General features: G+C 41.1%; 1 protein-coding gene across 2 annotated transcripts in view; it reads left to right on the top strand.

Moving 5' to 3' along the window:
* The window catches only part of ephx2 (epoxide hydrolase 2, cytoplasmic), a 40,022-nt gene that overhangs the window by 6,363 nt on the left and 12,358 nt on the right, over window positions 1–21,301 (top strand). For both annotated transcript variants that reach the window (XM_083634060.1, XM_083634059.1), the window contains exons 3-13: window positions 224–383; window positions 1,779–1,969; window positions 4,047–4,169; window positions 14,885–14,956; window positions 15,367–15,462; window positions 16,090–16,168; window positions 16,354–16,388; window positions 16,802–16,828; window positions 18,252–18,337; window positions 18,538–18,649; window positions 19,143–19,214. In XM_083634060.1, the coding sequence (XP_083490186.1) occupies window positions 224–383; window positions 1,779–1,969; window positions 4,047–4,169; window positions 14,885–14,956; window positions 15,367–15,462; window positions 16,090–16,168; window positions 16,354–16,388; window positions 16,802–16,828; window positions 18,252–18,337; window positions 18,538–18,649; window positions 19,143–19,214 (1,053 nt within the window). The remainder of the gene's footprint in view (window positions 1–223; window positions 384–1,778; window positions 1,970–4,046; window positions 4,170–14,884; window positions 14,957–15,366; window positions 15,463–16,089; window positions 16,169–16,353; window positions 16,389–16,801; window positions 16,829–18,251; window positions 18,338–18,537; window positions 18,650–19,142; window positions 19,215–21,301) is intronic.

Here is a 21,301-nt window from a genome sequence, read left to right as displayed (position 1 = left end):
TTTTGCTGTGTGCCTGCGTGTGTGTGCGTGTGAGAGATAGTGAGAGAGAGTGTGTGTGTGTCAAGAAAAAAAGAGTTGACACAACTGATTGATGTGTGTGTGTGTGTGTGTGTGTGTGTGTGTGTGTGTGTGTGTGTGTGTGCGTGCGTGAGGGAGAGAGTGTGTCAAGAAAAAAAGATTTGACGCAACTGATTGAAGTGTGTGTGTGTGTGTGTGTGTGTAGATGATCCCAGAGTTTGAGGCGGAGTGTGTGAAGGAGGCCCAGGTCCGAGGAGTGGCTCTGCCACCTGATTGGTCAGTCGGAGGCTTGCTGGAGGAGCTGAGAGATACGACAGATGTCCAATCAGCTGTTCTGAAGACTGCTGCCGCTCTACGCCACAATGGTACACGCAAACATGCAAAAACATCTATTGGTGCAATCATATACATGTATTTAACCCAACGTGAAGAGAGTAACTACACCTCCACCTAAATCTGTGGTGAAGACTGACACCTAATGGTGAAAAGTAGGGTACTGAACTGACCCGTTATTGATTGGTCTCTGTGCCCCCCTGTCATGTCACCCTCTATAGAGTACAACAGGTGGTCACATCACCTGGCACAAAGACCAGCCTATAAGAGAAGTGCCAGTTCAGTACCCTATTTTTCACCATTAGGTGTCCGGCTTTAACAAACATTTGGGTTAGGGCTGCACGATTAATCGTATTTTCATCATCATCGCGATATGAAAATGCGCGATGAACACATCGCAAAAGCCATGTGTTATCGCAATATTTTTTATTTATTTATTTATTTATTTATTTATTTATTTTTACAGTGCACCTGAACGCAACATGCAAGATACCGGCTGAATAAGTGTACAAATGTTCATGTAATTCTGGCCAATACTCCACTTCTGTTATAACATTTCAGTCTGGAATATGGAATATCTTTCAATAATCATTATGACTAAAAGGCTAAAAGTAATCTCATGTGTAAGAAATGACTGTTCTACATTGAAGTAAAAATGTAAATAATTAACTTGTTGGTTTTGGATTTTTCTTTAGCTTCAAGAGTGCATTTTTGTTCGTATGATCCTCAACACAGGCTTTGAGAATCCCATGCCACTTACTGATACGTATATGCTTAAATTAACACACTCATATTGCAAAATGAATTTAGGCCCTCACTGTAATACTTCAGAAGTTGAATTTGAAGTTCAGCGTTAATACATTTGTCATTTTTTGTCTTAGATATTTACCTTTGTGTGTTATTGCAAAATAAAACTACATAATTGAGAATCGATTCTAGATTCTGGAATCGAGAATCGTTGGAATCGAGAATCGTTGGAATCGAGAATCGATTCTGGAATCGGATCGTGACCCCAGGAATCGGAATCGGATCGGATCGTGGCTTAGCCGGATCGGAGCACCCCTACCCATTAATATTTTTGTTTATAGCATTTATTTATTTATCGCAGGACATATCGTCATCGCAATATTGAAGAGTGTTATCGCACATCGCAGCTTTTCCTCATATCGTGCAGCCCTAGTTTGGGTGTAGTTACTTTCCCACTTTTAAGCTATCTAAACGTGTTAACGTTCCACCCCCATACTCTGGATGTTGTTGAAAGGCATTCTGGGATATGTAGGAAATCACTAACCGTAAGCAGAGGAGGCAAGTTGAGGGAAAGTGGGTTCACTAAAAAAGTAAATTATAACACTGCATCACAAAATTACCCTTTCTTTATTGTGATTCTGACCACAGTCTCACCTTTCAACACCATCTCTCACCACCAGGGTTATTGACAGCTGTCCTGGCCAATCAGTGGGTAGATGACACTGCTACTGGAGACGGTTGGGCTCGCCTTCTCTCTCTCCTTGGTGGCCATTTTGACCTGGTCCTGCAGTCCTGTCGCTCGGGCCACAGGGTCCCCGAGCCCGCCATGTTCACCTCTGCTCTGCAGCGCCTGGGGGTTGCACCACCACAGGTACACACACACACACACACACACACACACACACACACACACAACAAGGTAGGTTACAAGTCAGAATCACAGAATTAAATTAAAGAAAAAAGGTAGAATTTTTTACTGAATTAAATTAAAGAAAATGTAAATTAGATTAAATCCAAAAGTAGACTTTTTATCACCAATATGTTACTGTGCAAATTAAATGTAAAATGTGAATGAGGTAGGCAAGAAGTTAGAAACATGGAATTACAAAATACTACTGTATGTACAAAAACGACTTGATGAAGGAAACCCCCCATAAAACCGTATTTTTTAACGTGGGTTCTTTGATTAAGTGGTTTGTGACAATGCTATGGAAGATAAAAATGAATGGTGTGATGAATCAATACTAAATTAAAATGAACCAATATGATAACCTAAAATGATAAACCCAATAAGCAATTGTAATAAGTAATAACTTCAAAATAGTAAGTTGAATGTCCAGAATGAGATCAGAGTTGGACCATCAACAACAATGTCTCCATTTATTTCAAAATATTTGCCAGTTACAGAAACAACTTAGTTTTGATCACAAGATAATCAGTAGCATTTAACAAAATGGTAAATGACTGGAAAGGCTGTAGGCTATAAGCCAGTCCAGGAGGAGAAACCGACGCGGTCAAGGTGTTTCTCCTGAAGCTGTAATCATCTGGTCCAGAGTCTTTCTACATCTCTTGTAGAGATGCTCTACAGAGTCCAAAATAACAGCATCTCCAACAAAGGCAATGTAATTCTCAAGAAAACCATGTAAGGATTCTAACACACCAAAATAACAACTTTGTATATATTTTCAACTGGTCAGCAAGTGTATTCTATCTTCAAGTCAGTGTGCAGCACCTTGAGGGCAAAAAGGTTAACAGATCAACAGGTCAAAAGCCCTAACAGCTAAATACAGAGACGGGGTTCCGAGTTCCGACTCACAAAATGTACAGTACATATCATAGACTGGAGTATTGGCCTTGGCGGAGGTCTGCACTCTCTGAGTGCACTTCTAGGTCAAGAGAGCAGTGAGAGCAGCCCTGCTGTACTGCTGTACGGCCTCGCAGGCTGCAGTGCAGAGAGCAGTGACAGCAGCCCTGCTGTACTGCTGTACGGCCTCGCAGGCTGCAGTGCAGAGAGCAGTGACAGCAGCCCTGCTGTACTGCTGTACGGCCTCGCAGGCTGCATTTTTGATCTGCAGAATAATGGATGTTATTGTTTTCTGCCTGTAGCCTGACCGCTGACCCGCCCGCAGGGAACTGAAACCTTTAATAAGGGATATCCAAATGCCAGAGAGAGAAGAAGAGAGAAGAGAGTTCCAAGGAAATTAAAGTGAAAATGCGTACCTTTTTTATATGTAAAAAAAAATATCTCTTTCTGTCTCTTTTCCTTTCCTCCTCGCCCCAGGTACCAGGTGCAGACAAGAGATCTAACCAGAATAACTAAAAACAATGTAAATGTGTACAGTACACACATTGTTACACATTTACACGTATAAGAATCATGAATATCATGAATCTAAATAAATCAGTATGTAAACAAAGCCAGTAGTGGGATGCCAGTGTTTCAGCAGTGGGGCTGAGCAGTTCCTGATTTAAAGAGATGATAAAAACAAACCGACAACATCCAGTGATCAGCCAGTCAGCCCGTAGTCTCTTAGAACAGACGAGTTGGCTTCCGCAATTTTCAAATGCGTCTGCAATACCGTCTGTACTTCGTGGGGGAGAATCATGCACCAACCGGAATGGGAAGTAGAAAGGCGGGTTTTCCGCTCATTAGTCCAATCAGAATGGCAGAAAGGCGGGTCTTCCGCTCATTAGTCCAATCAGAATCCAATATGCCGCATTTTTCGTGGACACACGTGTCGTGATTGGTCGGATTCTGTCGAACTTCTTTCCTGTCTGAAGGTTTTTTTCCCAACTTCCTTGTGCATGTTCTGGGGGTGTAACGTACAGACTGTATAGCTGCATTCGCCGGATGTAGATGAGACAGTCTGTTTTAAGAGACTAGTCAGCCCGTGGCTTTGCATCTCGGGTGGTGTGATTGGCTGTTTGACCTGTCCGTCTCGTTCCAGGCCGTGTGGTTGGACGTGGAGGAGGAAGGCGTGAAGGCAGCAGAGTTAGCGGGGATGAAGGCCATCCTGGTGGAAGATCTGACCGATGCTCTCAACAAACTGGCTGACTTCACTGGAGTTCAGGTACGGCCGGTGTCTGGAGGAAAGGACGGGGCAGGAGAAATGAGGCATCTTCATCTTCCAGCCCATGAGCAAGGCACTTAACCCTCCAGGGAGGAAGAGAACCAAAACACCCTACTGAAATATATTACTTTCCTGAGGGGCAACATCCATAGCTGAAAAGTGCAGCCAATGCAGAAGTACCATAAATGGCCAGCAGGGGTGACACCACTTATTGCAAAAAGAAGTCTAATTATATGGAAGTCTATGGAAAACCCTACTTCTCACTTGATTTATTACCTCAGTAAACACTTTCTTAAAGAGTTTATGGTCTCAATCACTAGTTTCAAGTTTTCTTCAATACAGCAGGAAGTTCATTTTGTGCTGCGGCTCTGCAGGAAACCCCCTGTCTCATGCTAGCTAGCTGCTTCTGGCTGCAAATGACCGATATGGCGAAATGCCAAACTCGAGGCTTCAAAACGGGAGTCCACAAACCAATGGGTGATGTCAATGGGTGATCTGTAAAAATCGATGTGAGCAAAAGTAAACGGAGTCAAACTTAAGAGGTTTCTAACATTGTATATATTTCTCCTGCAATATAAAAAGGAAGCAAAATATATAAAATAAAGTGTATAAAACCAAATGACTCTTCTCTACTGACTGCCCATTCACAACTAATTGTTACACACAACCAATTCACGCATGTCCAGTTTCTGATGCAATACTTAGGGCGTGTGTCCACATAGTGTTTTTCTGTGATTCTTTGGCGTGGAAAAAGCGCTGCCTGGAGCACTTTTTCTGAGGAGAAATAAAAGCGGATGATAACATCACCAACTAGCTCATGAACCAGCTGGTTAGCACTAACATCACCAGCTAGCTCATGAACCAGCTGGTTAGCACTAACATCACCAGCTGCTAGCCCATGAACCAGCTGGTTAGCACTAACATCACCAGCTATCTCATGAACCAGCTGGTTAGCACTAACATCACCAGCTGCTAGCCCATGAACCAGCTGGTTAGCACTAACATCACCAGCTGCTAGCTCATGAACCAGCTGGTTAGCACTAACATCACCAGCTGCTAGCCCATGAACCAGCTGGTTAGCACTAACCTCACCAGCTGCTAGCTCATGAACCAGCTGGTTAGCCCTTCTAGCAGATAATACAGTGTTGTGTATAGCTTACCAGATATTTCCGGTATCCATACTGCCTTTTAAGATACCGTAAATTCCGGACTATAAGCCGCACCGGTGTATAAGCCGCACCTGCAAAGTTGACTATTTTTTTCTTATATAAGCCGCACCGGACTATAAGCCGCGGGTGTTTTAATGTTTTTTTTTTTTTTTTTTTTTTTTTTTTTTTATTGTGTTTTAATGTTTAATTACCATATGTAAGGGTTCATGCACAGAGGGGATTGTCGGGAAAGAGATGGCTGTTTGAGGAAGCTCCCATTTATTAACATTTCAACAAAACAACATAACACAACACCACCTGTGTTGTTTTTTACAGTGCACACAGTGTCATACAGTGTCATACAGTGTGGTGAAAAGAGGGCAAGAGAGGAAATTAAAACTTATTATAGTTATATAGGATTTATAGTTAGAAAGAGTGCAAAAAATTTTTTTTTTTTTTTGAAAAAATCCATAGATAAGCCGCACCGTTATATAAGCCGCAGGGGCCAAAAAAGGCCAAAAAACGGGAAAAAAGGTGCGGCTTATAGTCCGGAATTTACGGTAACTGTTACAGTAAAGTAAATTCAATAATCTTATTTCTCCGGTACTTTTAACTTCCTCCATATTGTTGTTGCTATGGATGGTATGGGAAATGGCCAGCGTCACTGTCATTACAATTGGTTGTCTGGAAAACGCGGGTTCACGTCACCCGGTGCTTTTCTGAAAAGTTTAACATTTTTGAACTTTTGGAAGCGCTCCACTCTGAGGAAAAAAACACCGTCTGCAGCGCTTTTCTGGAGCGGCTGCCTTTTGTGCCACTTGCGGCCGCCTCCCGTTGCTTTTAAAGGAAAGGGCGCTGATGGCTCCCACACGCACATACACATAGTCACACTCTCATCTACAATGAGACGTACGAGCACACACATAGAGGGGGGTGCAGCAGATTCATGGTGTGGGTGGATGGATGAAAGGTAAAAGGTATATGTAAAAAAAAAAGTAATGATATAAGTCATGTGTGAGCAATGTATTTGTTGGTTGTGCTAATGAAACAAGAATTGTGCTACCAGGTATGACACGGCAATGTTCAATTGAGAGTACAGATGTTGTGATGCGATTATCCCCCCCCCCCCCCCCCCCCCCCCCCAGTGAGTATCAGCCAAAACAGGATGGAGAGCAGGAAGAAAAGGAGAAGTTAGAGGCAAGTGCATTATGATAAGGTAATTCAGTAATCATAGGGTTAATGATCAGTGACCGATGGGCAGTAATCAGATACTGTACAATAATTAGAGAGTGTATAACAGTCACTGTATAATCAGTAGAGTTATTTGTGGGACTTGGAGTTAGCTATTGTAAAGGCCTCGGGTGGTTTGAGGAATTGGCAGGTTTGGAGCACTGAGACAAAGAAAGTGTGTGGCATTTGAGAGGAAGGAGATGATGAATGGTATTGACAAATTTCTACGCCAGTAGTTGTGGTTTTGAGAGGACAGTACAAGTGGTGCAATACATTCTCCCTATGGACGGGGTGGCCGAGAATGAGTGGGGTGAGATGGCGAACGCGACCTAAGACAACCTGACAGACCATATATGGAAGGAGGTTAAGGAATGAGAGTGAAGTACTGAGGAAGGATGAGCATGGAATATGTTCTTAATGAGTCAGCCCCACCTAACTTTAACTACATTGACGCCCCCAGAGTCGGTAAGAAGGGGGGAGGAGTAGCTATTATTTTCTCTGATGTTTTTCAATGCAAGCAGGTATCGTTTGGCGACTTTTCATCGTTTGAATATCTGGCCGCTGTTCTGAAGTGCTCTCCCTCTATTTTACTACTAATTATATACAGACCACCTAAGTACTCTAGTAGTTTTTTCGATGAATTTTCAGAACTCCTTTCTATAATCTCCATAGAACATGACTGTTTAACTATTGCAGGAGATTTTAATATTCATATTGACAACCCCAATGATAATAATACCAAAGAATTGAATAACCTCCTTGACACTTTTGACCTGTTACAACATGTCTCTGGGCCCACTCACAATCGAGGCCATACCCTAGATTTATTTATCACCAAGGGCTTTGAGTCATCGTTTCTTTCAGCTAGTGATGTTGCTCTGTCTGACCATCTCTGTATTTTTCTTGAACTCAAGATCACCCCTATCGCTCTTACTCGGTCAAAAACCATCAAAAAGCGTCACATCAACGAGAGCACTAGCACACGGTTCATGGAGGCTTTCTCGCTGGCCCCTTCCCTCTCCTCAGCCTCTGTCAATGATCTCCTAGATAACTTAAATTCTAAAACCCTAAAGGCTATTGATGCTGTAGCTCCCATTAGATCTAAACTAATCTCCGCTAAGAAAAAAGCACCATGGAGAAACGCTCCCTCTGTAAATAACAAAAAAAGAGATTGTAGGAAAGCCGAGCGCAAATGGCGGAAAACTAAACTTCACATCGATTATGACATCTATAAAAATAGTCTTCACTCCTACAACCAGGAACTAAAAAATTCCAGAAAATTCTTCTTCTCCGACATTATCAGCAAAAACACCAATGACGCTCGCACTCTTTTTGCCACTGTTGACAGGCTGACAAACCCCCCCCCACAAATTGCCCCTGATCTTCTATCCAATGTCAAATGCAATGAATTTGCGACCTTCTTTAGGGATAAAATTATAAACATCAGACTAACTATTTCCACATCAAGAACAAATGTGGCTCCGCCGCACCCACAGAAAAGGTGCTCAATTAACATGACTCAGTTCAATGTCATTGACCACAAGAAACTAGAAGAAACGATATGAGGCCTTAAATCCTCATCGTGTTGCCTAGACACCCTGCCAACAAGCTTTCTAAAAAATGTCTACAGTTGCCTGGCGACCGACATACTGAAGATAATTAATACCTCTCTTCTTACAGGCATTTTTCCAAAATCTCTAAAAACTGCAGTTGTTAAGCCCCTGCTAAAGAAGCGTAGCCTCGACCCCTCTATAATCAGCAACTACAGACCAATATCAAATCTTCCCTTTATTAGCAAAATACTCGAAAAAACTGTCTACCAACAACTCAATACCTTTCTATCCTCCAATGACCTCCTAGATCCCTTCCAATCAGGCTTCCGACCCCATCATAGCACCGAAACTGCGCTTATCAGAGTTATAAATGACATCCGAATGAACACTGATTCAGGTAAAATCTCAATCTTAGTGTTACTAGACCTCAGCGCTGCCTTTGATACGGTTGACCACGAAATTCTACTGGACAGACTGGAAAACTGGGTCGGGCTTTCCGGCACGGTCCTAGAGTGGTTCAGATCTTATCTGCAAGACAGGAACTACTTTGTCTCCATTGGCAACTACACATCTGACCAAACCAAAATGACATGTGGGGTACCCCAAGGATCAATTTTAGGTCCTGTCCTATTTAACCTTTATATGTTCTCTCTAGGCCTAATTATGCAAAAAAACAAAATAGCTTACCATAGCTATGCAGATGACACCCAACTTTACATAGCCCTCTCATCGGATGACTATGCCCCCATAGAGACACTGTGTCAGTGCCTTGCGCAAATTAATGATTGGATGTGCCAGAATTTTCTCCAACTTAATAAAGACAAAACAGAGATAATTGTCTTCGGCAAAAAAGAAGATAGGCTCAAAGTTACTGCTCACCTCGAATCCCTATCTTTGAAGCCAAAGGACCAGGTAAAAAATCTTGGCATTATTATTGACTCTGATCTAAATTTCAACTCCCACATCAAGCTTATAAGAAAATCTGCCTTCTATCATCTAAAAAATATAGCAAGGATTAGTACGGTGGCCCTGAAGTGCAAAACAACGACATTAACCAAAACACAACCACATTAACCAAAACACAACACATTAACCAAAGCACAACCACATTAACCACAACACAACACATTAACCACAACACAACACATTAACCACAACACAACACATTAACCACAACACAACACATTAACCACAACACAACACATTAACCACAACACAACACATTAACCAAAACACAACACATTAACCAAAGCACAACCACATTAACCACAACACAACACATTAAAGGCCGGGTTTACCGTGGGGAACATGAATATATATTAATTCTTAAAAAATCAGCCAGAGAAAAAAAAAAATGAAAAAAAAAAAAAAAAATGGGCCAGGTGACGCGTTTCGACGCGAAACGCGTCACCTGGCCCAATTTTTTTTTTTTTTTTTTTCATTTATTTTTTTCTCTGGCTGTGAACAAGCAATTTCAAAAATTTCAACGGATTCGAAATTTAAGATTTTTTAAGAATTAATATATATTCATGTTCCCCACGGTAAACCCGGCCTTTAACCACAACACAACACATTAACCACAACACAACACATTAACCACAACACAACACATTAACCACAACACAACACATTAACCACAACACAACACATTAACCAAAACACAACCACATTAACCAAAACACAACCACATTAACCAAAACACAACGACATTAACCAAACCACAACGACATTAACCAAACTTTTTTTTTTTTTCTTAAACCAATTTTTTTTTTTTTTTTTTTTAACCAAACTTTTTTTTTTTTTACCCAACTTTTATTATTATTTTATTTTTTTAACCAATTTTTTTTTTTTTTTTTTAACCAAACTTTTTTTTTTACTTTTTTTTTTTACTTTTTTTTTTTTTTTTTACAATTTATTTAGACTTTTCATTTACAACTGTAAGGCAATCATCACAAGTGTATACAACTTCGACAAGCATGAACAGACACATGGCAGCACATTCACACATAATACAGGACAGACAGGGGGAAACACAAAAATAAAAAAAAATACAATTTAAAATAAAAAAAACATAAGATGGCTAGAGACTTATTAAAGATAAATAGAGGTCTTTGGCAAAATTCGATTTAATTAATTTCAGGGACTTCATGTAGAGTTGGGTTTCATTAAAGTAGCAGGTAAAGATGGGTGGAGTTTTGATAAATTTGGCTTTATGAATAAAGAATTTAGCTAAGATTAGTAACACATTGATCATTAGGTCCAATTTTTTGTCTTCTAATATTACACCAAAAACAATACTATTGTAATAAACCTGGTTTGTTAAGTTTGTAAAGATAGCGTAATGCTGCCACCACCTTCTTTTTCCCGGTCAGATGAAGAGAATGCAACTGGAAACAGATAACGGTACAATCATATAGATTTTATTAAGACATTAATTCATTAAAACACCCCAGCAAAAGTCCCCACCCAGAGGTCAACTCCCAGTAAGCCCAGCGGCCCCCCTTCCTCCCAATAGCCAGTACTGCACGTGGATCAGGATGGCACAGCCTATCAGAACACTGCACACAGTAAAAAGCACGGCAACCCACTGCACACTATAGAACAGTATAAAAATGTAGGGCCATCAACAAGGTGCACAGCAAACCACTGCACACAATTTAAACAGGACCACTCCAAACTATGGGCCGGCACTAACCCACGTTCACTAATAATGGGAGCCAGAGAGCCCCTCTAGCTACCAGCGTTGCCTCTAAATGAGCTCCTGCTAGGACGACATGAGCAGTAGGAAACGAATAAGCAAATAAACAAGACAAAAAATTTGACCTAATGATCAATGTGTTACTACTCTTAGCTAAATTCTTTATTCATAAGGCCAAATTTATCAAAACTCCACCCATCTTTACCTGCTACTTTAATGAAACCCAACTCTACATGAAGTCCCTGAAATTAATTAAATCGAATTTTGCCAAAGACCTCTATTTATCTTTAATAAGTCTCTAGCCATCTTATGTTTTTTTTATTTTAAATTGTATTTTAATTTTTTTATTTTTGTGTTTCCCCCTGTCTGTCCTGTATTATGTGTGAATGTGCTGCCATGTGTCTGTTCATGCTTGTCGAAGTTGTATACACTTGTGATGATTGCCTTACAGTTGTAAATTAAAAGTCTAAATAAATTGTAAAAAAAAAAAAAAGTAAAAAAAGTAAAAATAAAAAAGTAAAAAAAAAAGTTTGGTTAACACCTTAACTGCCAGCGACGAGTGTACTCGTCAAACACAATCCAGCTGTTAACTGCCAGCGACGAGTGTACTCGTCAAAAAAATCGATTTTTTTTTTTTGACGGTAGGTTGTGCATCTAAGCCTTTTACATCTCTTATATAGGTATTGGACGTGTACAACGTGTACAACCCATTCCACCGACCCACTAAGTGGCGACAAGGAAGGAGGAAGGCAAGCAAAAAGCAGTGTGACTGAAGCCATTCTCATGAAGGTGGATTGGCGAAGGCGCTTTCATTTTCGCGCTGATTGCTGGCGGTGCGGGATTGCAGATTTGCATAGTGGATTGCGGGTGGGACACACTTTGAAACACGCAGCATAATATGACCAGAATCGCAAAAGCTTCATCAAAGCCCTCAACCAAAACTCCAAGACGCGAGCGAGTCCAACCAGACTTCCTCAAAGAGCGGCCGCACAGACAGGCACACACCCGCACAGCAGCAGCAAAGCAATGGTGACAAGCGGGGACTGCCCCCTAGTCCGACACCAAATTGGAAACAAATCCCATTCTAAAAGGCTTTTAGAATGGGATTTTCAACCCATTCTTTGTTGTTTCTTTTTCGCTATAATTTAGAGTAATTTAATTTCTATTCAGAAATTTATTTGAGAGGTCGAGAGTATGAGAAAGTGCATTTGCAAAGGTAGGAAAGTGCTTGTGACAGGGCGCTGCACGCAAAAAGAACGCCCACAGGAGGGAGGAGTTGAGCAGAGGGAAGTTTACTGCTGTTATGGAGGAAATTACTGTTCAAAACTATTGTGTAGGTCTTACTGATGCCAAAAATGAATGGTTAAAGTGACTGTTTCACAAAAAGCCGTTTATCTCTAAATATTTTTTCTGATGCTGAAACCATGCTGTATTCAATTGCTAATGCTTACATAACTACTAACTCTACAAACTAACTCTTTTAGACAGAGAAAGCACACATTCTATTAGTTATTTTTAGATGATTGGTGTTCACGAAGTCGTAACAGAAGAGAAACCTCGGCTCTTGTAAAATGAGCCTAGAATCCTCAAAAAAACCCCTGGCAGAAGCTATCTACAGCAAGAAAAAAACGGCTGGCAGTCAATGTGTTAAAAAAAAAAAAAAAAAATTGGTAAAAAAAAAAAAAAAAGTTGGGTTAAGAAAAAAAAAAAAAAAAAGTTAAAAAAAAAAAAAAAGTTTGGTTAATGTCGTTGTGGTTTGGTTAATGTGGTTGTGTTTTGGTTAATGTGGTTGTGTTTTGGTTAATGTGGTTGTGTTTTGGTTAATGTGTTGTGTTGTGGTTCATGTGTTGTGTTGTGGTTAATGTGTTGTGGTTAATGTGTTGTGTTGTGGTTAATGTGTTGTGTTGTGGTTAATGTGTTGTGTTGTGGTTAATGTGTTGTGTTGTGGTTAATGTGGTTGTGCTTTGGTTAATGTGTTGTGTTTTGGTTAATGTGTTGTGTTGTGGTTAATGTGTTGTGTTGTGGTTAATGTGTTGTGTTGTGGTTAATGTGTTGTGGTTAATGTGTTGTGTTGTGGTTAATGTGTTGTGTTGTGGTTAATGTGGTTGTGCTTTGGTTAATGTGTTGTGTTTTGGTTAATGTGGTTGTGTTTTGGTTAATGTCGTTGTTTTGCACTTCAGGGCCACCGTAGATTAGAGGCTATATGTCCAAACAAGATCTTGAAAAACTAATTAATGCTTTCATTTCTAGCAGGCTAGACTACTGCAACAGTCTTTTCAATGGTCTTCCCAAAAAAGCTATTAAACAACTACAGCTCATTCAGAATGCGGCTGCTAGAGTTCTAACAAGAACCAAGAAAGCTGAACACATTACACCAGTTCTCAAATCCCTGCATTGGCTGCCAGTAAATCTTAGAATAGACTTTAAAATTCTGCTAATAGTTTACAAATCTCTCAACGGGTCAGGCCCACACTACATCTCTGAAATGCTTCTACACTATGAACCATCCAGATCCCTGAGATCCTCAGGCACTGGTCTACTAATTGTCCCGAGGACCAAATCAAAACATGGTGAAGCCGCGTTCTCCCACTATGCCTCTCATAACTGGAACAAACTCCCTGAACACATTAGATCTGCCCCTACTCTGCCTATTTTTAAATCCAAGCTAAATACCTTTATGTTTACTCTTGCCTTTAACTGCTACTAAACTACTGCCTCTCTCCAGCCCGGCAGAATAAACCTGTATTCGGCCTGTAATTTAAAAAAAACAACAAATCCTGTACATTTCCAACAAATGGACTGTACATGTAATAATAATACTGAACAATGCCTTGTAACTTATTTAAAACAGAAATAATGTTTCATGCTTGTTAATTTGAGTATATATTCTGTGTTGTTGTTTTTTTTTATATATGCATTGCTTTGCTGCTTGTTTTTTCAATTATTTTTTTGTAAAGCACCTTGAATTGCCTTTGTGTATGAAAAGTGCTATATAACCAAATTTGACTTGACTTGACTTGGAAGTACGGTTGAGAAGTGGTAAAAGGCGGAGGACGTGGAGGTAATGATAGGAAGTGATAGTAATCGAGTTCCGTTCCAGGGTAAGGTTTTGAAGAAGCCACAGTGACTTTGCAAAATAATACAGAAAAAGGAATACAGGAAAAAGATGTCTTGTGCCGTATAGACGCTGGACATTCCCACTAGGAATATGACGATGTCCGGCACTTCAACTTTGCCGATGTAGTTGGAGCCTGCCATCCTGACAGTGAGTACAGGGGTCAGGAAACCTCAGCCCATTGAAAGAGTTAGCTTATTTGTGTAAGATAACCGGTCTGTTGCTGGCAAACCTTTAAAACATGTGGAGAAGGCATCCAGATCTTCCATATTTCTGTGACAGCTGAACCGCTAGCTGTCACTTCCTGCAACCAGTTCGGCTCCGCCCACAAAATATGTAAATCGCTGTTTACAAACATAAAAAGGGTCTATTAGATCATATATGATATTATCTTCACTCCGTTACAGTGAAGATATGACTTTATTACCGTAAATTCCGGACTATAAGGCGCACCGGTGTATAAGCCGCACCTTCAAAGTTGACTATTTTTTTCTTATATAAGCCGCACCGGACTATAAGCCGCGGGTGTTTTAATGGTATTTTTTTTTTTTTTTTTTTTTTTTTTGTGTTTTAATGTTTAATTACCATATGTAATGCTCCCATTTATTAACATTTCAACAAAACAACATAACACAACACCACCTGTGTTGTTATTTACAGTGCACACAGTGTCATACAGTGTCATACAGTGTCATACAGTGTGGTGAAAAGAGGGCAAGAGAGGAAATTAAAACAGAAGTGGATTTATAGTTAGAAAGAGTGCTAAAAAAAGAGAGTTTTTTTTTTTTTTTTTTTTTTTTTTTTTTTTGAAAAAATCCATAGATAAGCCGCAGGGGCCAAAAAAGGCCAAAAAACGGGAAAAAAGTGCGGCTTATAGTCCGGAATTTACGGTAATCCCCCCTTGGGGACTACAGTCAAGAAAAGAGTCGCCGCAACTGATTGACGTGTGTGTGTTTGTGTGTGTGTTTCAGGCTGTAACAGCAGAGAGCCTCCCTCCGTCCTGCAACAGTGATGAGGTATCACATGGATATGTCACCATCAAGGTAATGATTTCTATTGGTTTCCACTGCATAAATAAACAACAAGAAAATATTAACCATGTCGTCCACCAGTGAGTGTATATTTTCACCTTTGGATCAGTCCCATTCATTGTCAAAGCCGCCCCTGAGCGGCACAAAGTCAGCGTTAGTGTTGACGTACGAAAGTTACTTCATGCTGTAGCAGGCAATACAAAAACTCACACCAAGACCATCGGTGGGGGTTGTGGGGATGGGATCACCACTTGTCACCATCAGGATGTCTGGAATTTATTCATTTGGAAGAATCCAGAATTTCTGAAACTTTCAAGGTGTAGGACGACATGTTTTGACTTTTTTGTAGGTTGTGAAACGTGTGTGTGTGTGTGTGTGTGTGTGTGTGTGTGTGTGTGTGTGTGTGTGTGTCCCTCTCCCAGCCTGGTGTGCAGACTCATTATGTTGAACTGGGCTCAGGTCCTCCAGTCTTGTTGTGTCATGGCTTCCCAGAGAGCTGGTACTCCTGGAGGTACCAGGTACACACACGTTCAAGTTCGAAATCACCATTACTCATTCTAGTACAGATGAAAGGTGGACAGTTGAGAGCCAGATTTAATTTAGACACAAGGGACGGACGATACAATTAGGGATGCATGATATACTGTAGGATCTTTTGGCCCATACCGATATATATAGAGTGATATATGTCCACAGTTTTTCCACCTAATTTCAATTTCAAGTCTCTCCTGTATTATTATCAGTATACTACTGATAATACTACTACTACTCTTATTGGGTTTTTTTTTTATGTTTTTTAGACATAAATAAAATGCTACGTTCACTGGGCAAAATAAGAACATTATTTCAACTTGGGTTATGTGAAACATGCCGTTTTTATTTATGTAACATTTTCTTTTCTTTCAAACAAAGCATTTGGGCATAATTAAAGCATAATTTTATCGGCCTGTCATATCGACAGACATGTTAGTTTCGGGCCAATATTTCATTTTAAAGCCTTTATCGGCCGATAAATGTGCCGATAACATTGTGCATCGTGCATACAATGTTCAGTGTACTGTATGTAATTAATTAAAAAGGTGCAAGTTCAAAGGTTAACATACAACACACCCCCACACCCCTCCCTCTGGTCTTGTCTCTTGCAGATCCCGGCCTTGGCAGCAGCAGGTTTCAGGGTTTTGGCTCTGGACATGAAAGGATACGGAGAGTCCTCAGCCCCCCTAGGTAGGTAGGTGTGTGTGTGTGTGTGTGTGTGTGTGTGTGTGTGTGTGTGTGTGTGTGTGTGTGTGTGTGTGTGTGTGTGTGTGTGTGTGTGTGTGTGTGTGTGTGTGTGTGTGTGTGTGTGTGTGCACGTGTTTTAGTTAGAGCAGTGAACTCTACATGTATTTCGTCTCCTTTTTCTTTGACAGAAATAGAGGAGTATTCACAGGAGCAGTTGTGCCAGGTAAGAGCCGCACCAACACAGGATCACACACTGTGCTGAAATGAGCAATAACTCTGAAAAAGAAAGGTTTTGCTCATGGTTAAATAAGAAACTTTATTTCTTTATTAGAAATGTATTGTCATGAGTCGGGAATTGAACCTCCCCCACACCCCAGACCTTGACACTCATCCTTTCCCCTGTCAAGCTACTTCATGTTTCGAGCCATATCACCTCCTAATCCTTTCTTGCTGGGAAAATGCATTTTGTGCATCTATGTATTTGCATTTTAAGACGTTTTGCTCATTTCATGAAGTGTCATTAGACCAGACTGGGTTGTACACAAAAAAGCCACATTCCCCTGATGTATGCTGCACACAATAATTTCCTATCTGTGGTGCATCTAAAATATTTAAATCCTTCCTTATCTGCTCCAGGACTTAATCGCCTTCATGAACAAAATGGTGAGTAAGACTGCATGATGCTCAAAACTACTATCATACTATCATCACTACATATATAAAAAGCTGATAAATATTCAAGGGATATGCCAACTTTTTGAGAGATTCACCTATTTGCCATATTGCCCATACATAAACAAACAAGATACACAATGTCTTTACAGTCACTCTCCGTGCAGTACACTGTGAGGTACAGCCCTACAGTGAATTAGATTGGCAAATGAATGTGAGTTAACGGTAGGCCTACAGCTGCCTATCCCCGTTCAGTCTCCAAAAATGCACAATTCTAACAGCGCAAAAAAGCTCTATGTACATGTTGCGACTCGTGTACTCACCATGCGATGGAATAATCCAGTAAACGGCCATTTTTCAAAGTAAATCCACACACCGAGATCTAACAAAGATTAACCAAACTAAGCAAGAGTAACTGAAGTTACTTCCTCGTTTGCCATGAGGCCTTGTACACAGGCACATGCGCTGTGTACAGCGCCTCATGGCAAACGAGGAAGTAACTTCAGTTATACTCTGTTAGTTTGGTTACTCTTTGTTTGTTTGAGGCGCTGTGTGAAAAATCACTGCGCCTGCATTTTGGATTATTATTTCATCGCATGGTCAGTACACGAGTCACAACATGTACATAGAGCTTTTTGGCGCTGTTAGAATGTGTGTTTTTGGTGACTTGAATGGGGGTATGGGGCTGTACCAGTAACTCCCATTAGTTTGCGAATCTACCTAACTGGATGGCTGTACCTCATAGTGTACTGCACGGAGAGTGATGGTAAAGGCATTGTTTATCTTGTTTATGTATGGGCAATATGACAAATAACCAAATCTCTCTGCTAAGGTGTTACTAGGTGGTTGCATTGCAAGTGGTTGCTATGTCATTACTAATTTATGACATTAATAATGATTATAATAATTATCAGAGAGTGCAGACCTCCGCCAAGGCCAATACTCCAGTCTGCTATGATATGAGACTAACCCTGACCTATCCACATGCCCCCAGCCACCCCCCTACCTACCCCACAAACCCCGACTCTCTACGACCTGCCTATCCCTAGCCCCGCCCCCTTCCTTGACCCTCATCGGAAATGTAATGGGTTCTTCGTTGGCTCATGCTACACCCTTCCACCAAGATTCATGAAAATTGGCCTGGTAGTTTTTCCATATAACTGCTGACAAACAAACGGCACCGGAAACATAAGCTCCTTGGCAGAGGTAACAATCAAAATAAAGAATCACACTAAAACTATGTAAAAAAAAGCTCTCAGGGATAACAGGAGGTTTGTCCAGACTGGTTCATATTCATTTTTGATTGGAAACTACAAGATTTGCAGCAAGATTAGTTGTATTGCTGCCCTCACGTAAAGGTTTTCATCTGTCTTTCTCTCTTACATCCTCCCTCTGTCTGCCTGTCTCTCTCCAGGCTATGCCTCAGGTCACTCTGATTGGTCACGACTGGGGCGGCTTCCTGGTCTGGACCATGGCTCAGTATCACCCTGAGAGAGTCAGGTGGACTCTCTCTCTTTCTCTCACACACACGTACACACTCACTCACTCACCCACCCACTCACATCTACATAATATGCGTACACTCATAAATTCACACATGTAAACAACAAACACACACATTTCCAAACTGCATGTCCATCAGTGTGAAAACGGAAACAAATTGTGTGTGTGTGTGTGTGTGTGTGTGTGTGTGTGTGCAGGGCGGTGGCGTCTCTGAACACCCCTCTGTTCCCTGTGAATCCCTCGGTTCCGCCTATGGAGATGGTAAAGGCTACTCCCGTATTAGACTACCAGCTCTACTTCCAAAAGCCGGTGAGTCTGAAATGTTTTGCCCCCTTGATCTGATTTTTAAGGGCATTTTGGTTGTTTTTCAAAGGCAGTTTAGAATACATTTACATTGCTGTCCTCAACCAGTCTATGTTCCAAACATCAATGTTGAGATTTCTTTTCATCATATTGGTTTATTTTGTTTGGTGTCAGTGTTGTCTCCTGAACCTTCTTGTCTCTTGTCACTGTCACTATCTCATAAAGGTAAATATGCCCCAAAAAGTTAATTACGATCTAATAACACAATGAAACATTGCACAGTGAGATAAGCAGCTGCTCATCATGGTTAAGGTTGCTGGTTCAAATCCCAGCTACATTCACTCTTAATGTTTCCATGTTGTTGGTGTCAGCGGTGTGAACACATCTGTGGAGGCCATATACTGTATATTCCATAATCAAAGGTGTGTGTGTGTGTGTGTGTGTGTGTGTGTGTGTGTGTGTGTGTGTGTGTGTGCGCGCGTGTGCGCGTGCGTTGCAGGGTGTAGCAGAGGCAGAACTGGAGAAGGACTTGGAGAGAACATTCAAGATCTTCTTCTCAGGGAGTGGAGAAGTGAGCTGACATGCACACTACTAGCCTGGTTAAAACCATCCTGATCACATGACCTCACATTCTGTTTTGCTCCACGTACCAGTCTGTACTTCCAGCCGCCCCCAGCGATTTGAAATTACAATGTAACCGCGCCAATCAGGGACTGCGTTGTATTGAGGATGTAACTGTGCCAATCAGGGACTGCGTTGTATTGAGGATTTAACCGGGCCAATCAGGGACTGCGTCTTATTTAGGATGTAACCGGGCCAATCAGGGACTGCGTCATATTGAGGACGTAACCGGGCCAATCAGGGACTGCGTCATATTGAAGATGTAACCGGGCCAATCAGAGACTGCGTCATATTGAAGATGTAACCGGGCCAATCAGGGACTGCGTCATATTGAAGATGTAACCGGGCCAATCAGGGACTGCGTCATATTGAAGATGTAACCGGGCCAAACAGGGACTGCGTTGTATTGAGGATGTAACCGTGCCAATCAGGGACTGCGTTGTATTGAGGATTTAACTGGGCCAATCAGGGACTGCGTCTTATTTAGGATGTAACCAGGCCAATCAGGGAGGGACTGTCATATTTAGGATGTAACCGGGCCAATCAGGGCCTGCGTCATATTGAGGACGTAACCGGGCCAATCAGGGACTGCGTCATATTGAAGATGTAACCGGGCCAATCAGGGACTGCGTCATATTGAAGATGTAACCGGGCCAATCAGAGACTGCGTCATATTGAAGATGTAACCGGACCAATCAGGGACTGCGTCATATTGAAGATGTAACCGGGCCAATCAGGGTCTGCGTCATATTGAAGATGTAACCGGGCCAATCAGGGACAGCGTCATATTGAAGATGTAACCGGGCCAATCAGGGACTGCGTCATATTGAAGATGTAACCGGGCCAATCAGAGACTGCGTCATATTGAAGATGTAACCGGGCCAATCAGGGACTGTGTCATATTGAAGATGTAACCGGGCCAATCAGGGACTGCCTCATATTGAAGATGTAACCGGGCCAATCAGGGACTGCGTCATATTGAAGATGTAACCGGGCCAAACAGGGACTGCGTTGTATTGAGGATGTAACCGTGCCAATCAGGGACTGCGTTGTATTGAGGATTTAACTGGGCCAATCAGGGACTGCGTCTTATTTAGGATGTAACCAGGCCAATCAGGGAGGTACTGTCGTATTTAGGATGTAACCGGGCCAATCAGGGACTGCGTCATATTGAAGATGTAACCGGGCCAATCAGGGACTGCGTCATATTGAAGATGTAACCGGGCCAATCAGAGACTGCGTCATATTGAAGATGTAACCGGACCAATCAGGGACTGCGTCATATTGAAGATGTAACCGGGCCAATCAGGGTCTGCGTCATATTGAAGATGTAACCGGGCCAATCAGGGACTGCGTCATATTGAAGATGTAACCGGGCCAATCAGAGACTGCGTCATATTGAGGATGTAACCGGGCCAATCAGGGACTAGGGCTGTCAATCTCCCTCTATAATCAAATTCGAATTTCAGTGCTTTATACATTTTAATATTCGAATTATATTCGAATATTTTAATTAATTTTTAATTGAATTAAAAAAAAAAAAAAAAAAAAAAAAAAATTGGTCTGAGTGAATTGTTGTCTTCTCTTATGTTATGTTCTGATTCTAAATATAGCTGAATCTTTGGGTTTGACCAAGTAAAACTTTTTCTAAGCATTTTACCAAATGTAGATGGAAAAGTGAATGGTGGATGAATATTCAAAATAATATTAGGCTTATCACAAATAGTCCAGCAATGATGTTTATTTAAGAAAACATGTTCCTTGTACAATGTACATACATTCATTGCATTAGAAAATAGGTCAGATAACCAGAGCTTAGTTAATATTCATCAGTGATGTATTGGTGCTGTCTGAAATGCTAAAATAAAATAATTGATAATAAAAAAAGACACAGCCTTTGTTTGAGCTCCTTATCAATAAACAAATAAGTAAACTTTGCCAAAACAACAATGAGCCATGAACAAAAAAAAATCAGTGACGTATTGCACTTAAGAGCTACATGTTTACATTCAGTATAGCAGCTTCAACAGTCAACTT

Source organism: Poromitra crassiceps, assembly GCF_964638095.1.
Source record: "Poromitra crassiceps genome assembly, chromosome: 3".
Classification (NCBI taxonomy): Eukaryota; Metazoa; Chordata; class Actinopteri; order Beryciformes; family Melamphaidae; genus Poromitra; species Poromitra crassiceps.
This window is presented reverse-complemented; position numbering and strand designations above follow the sequence as displayed.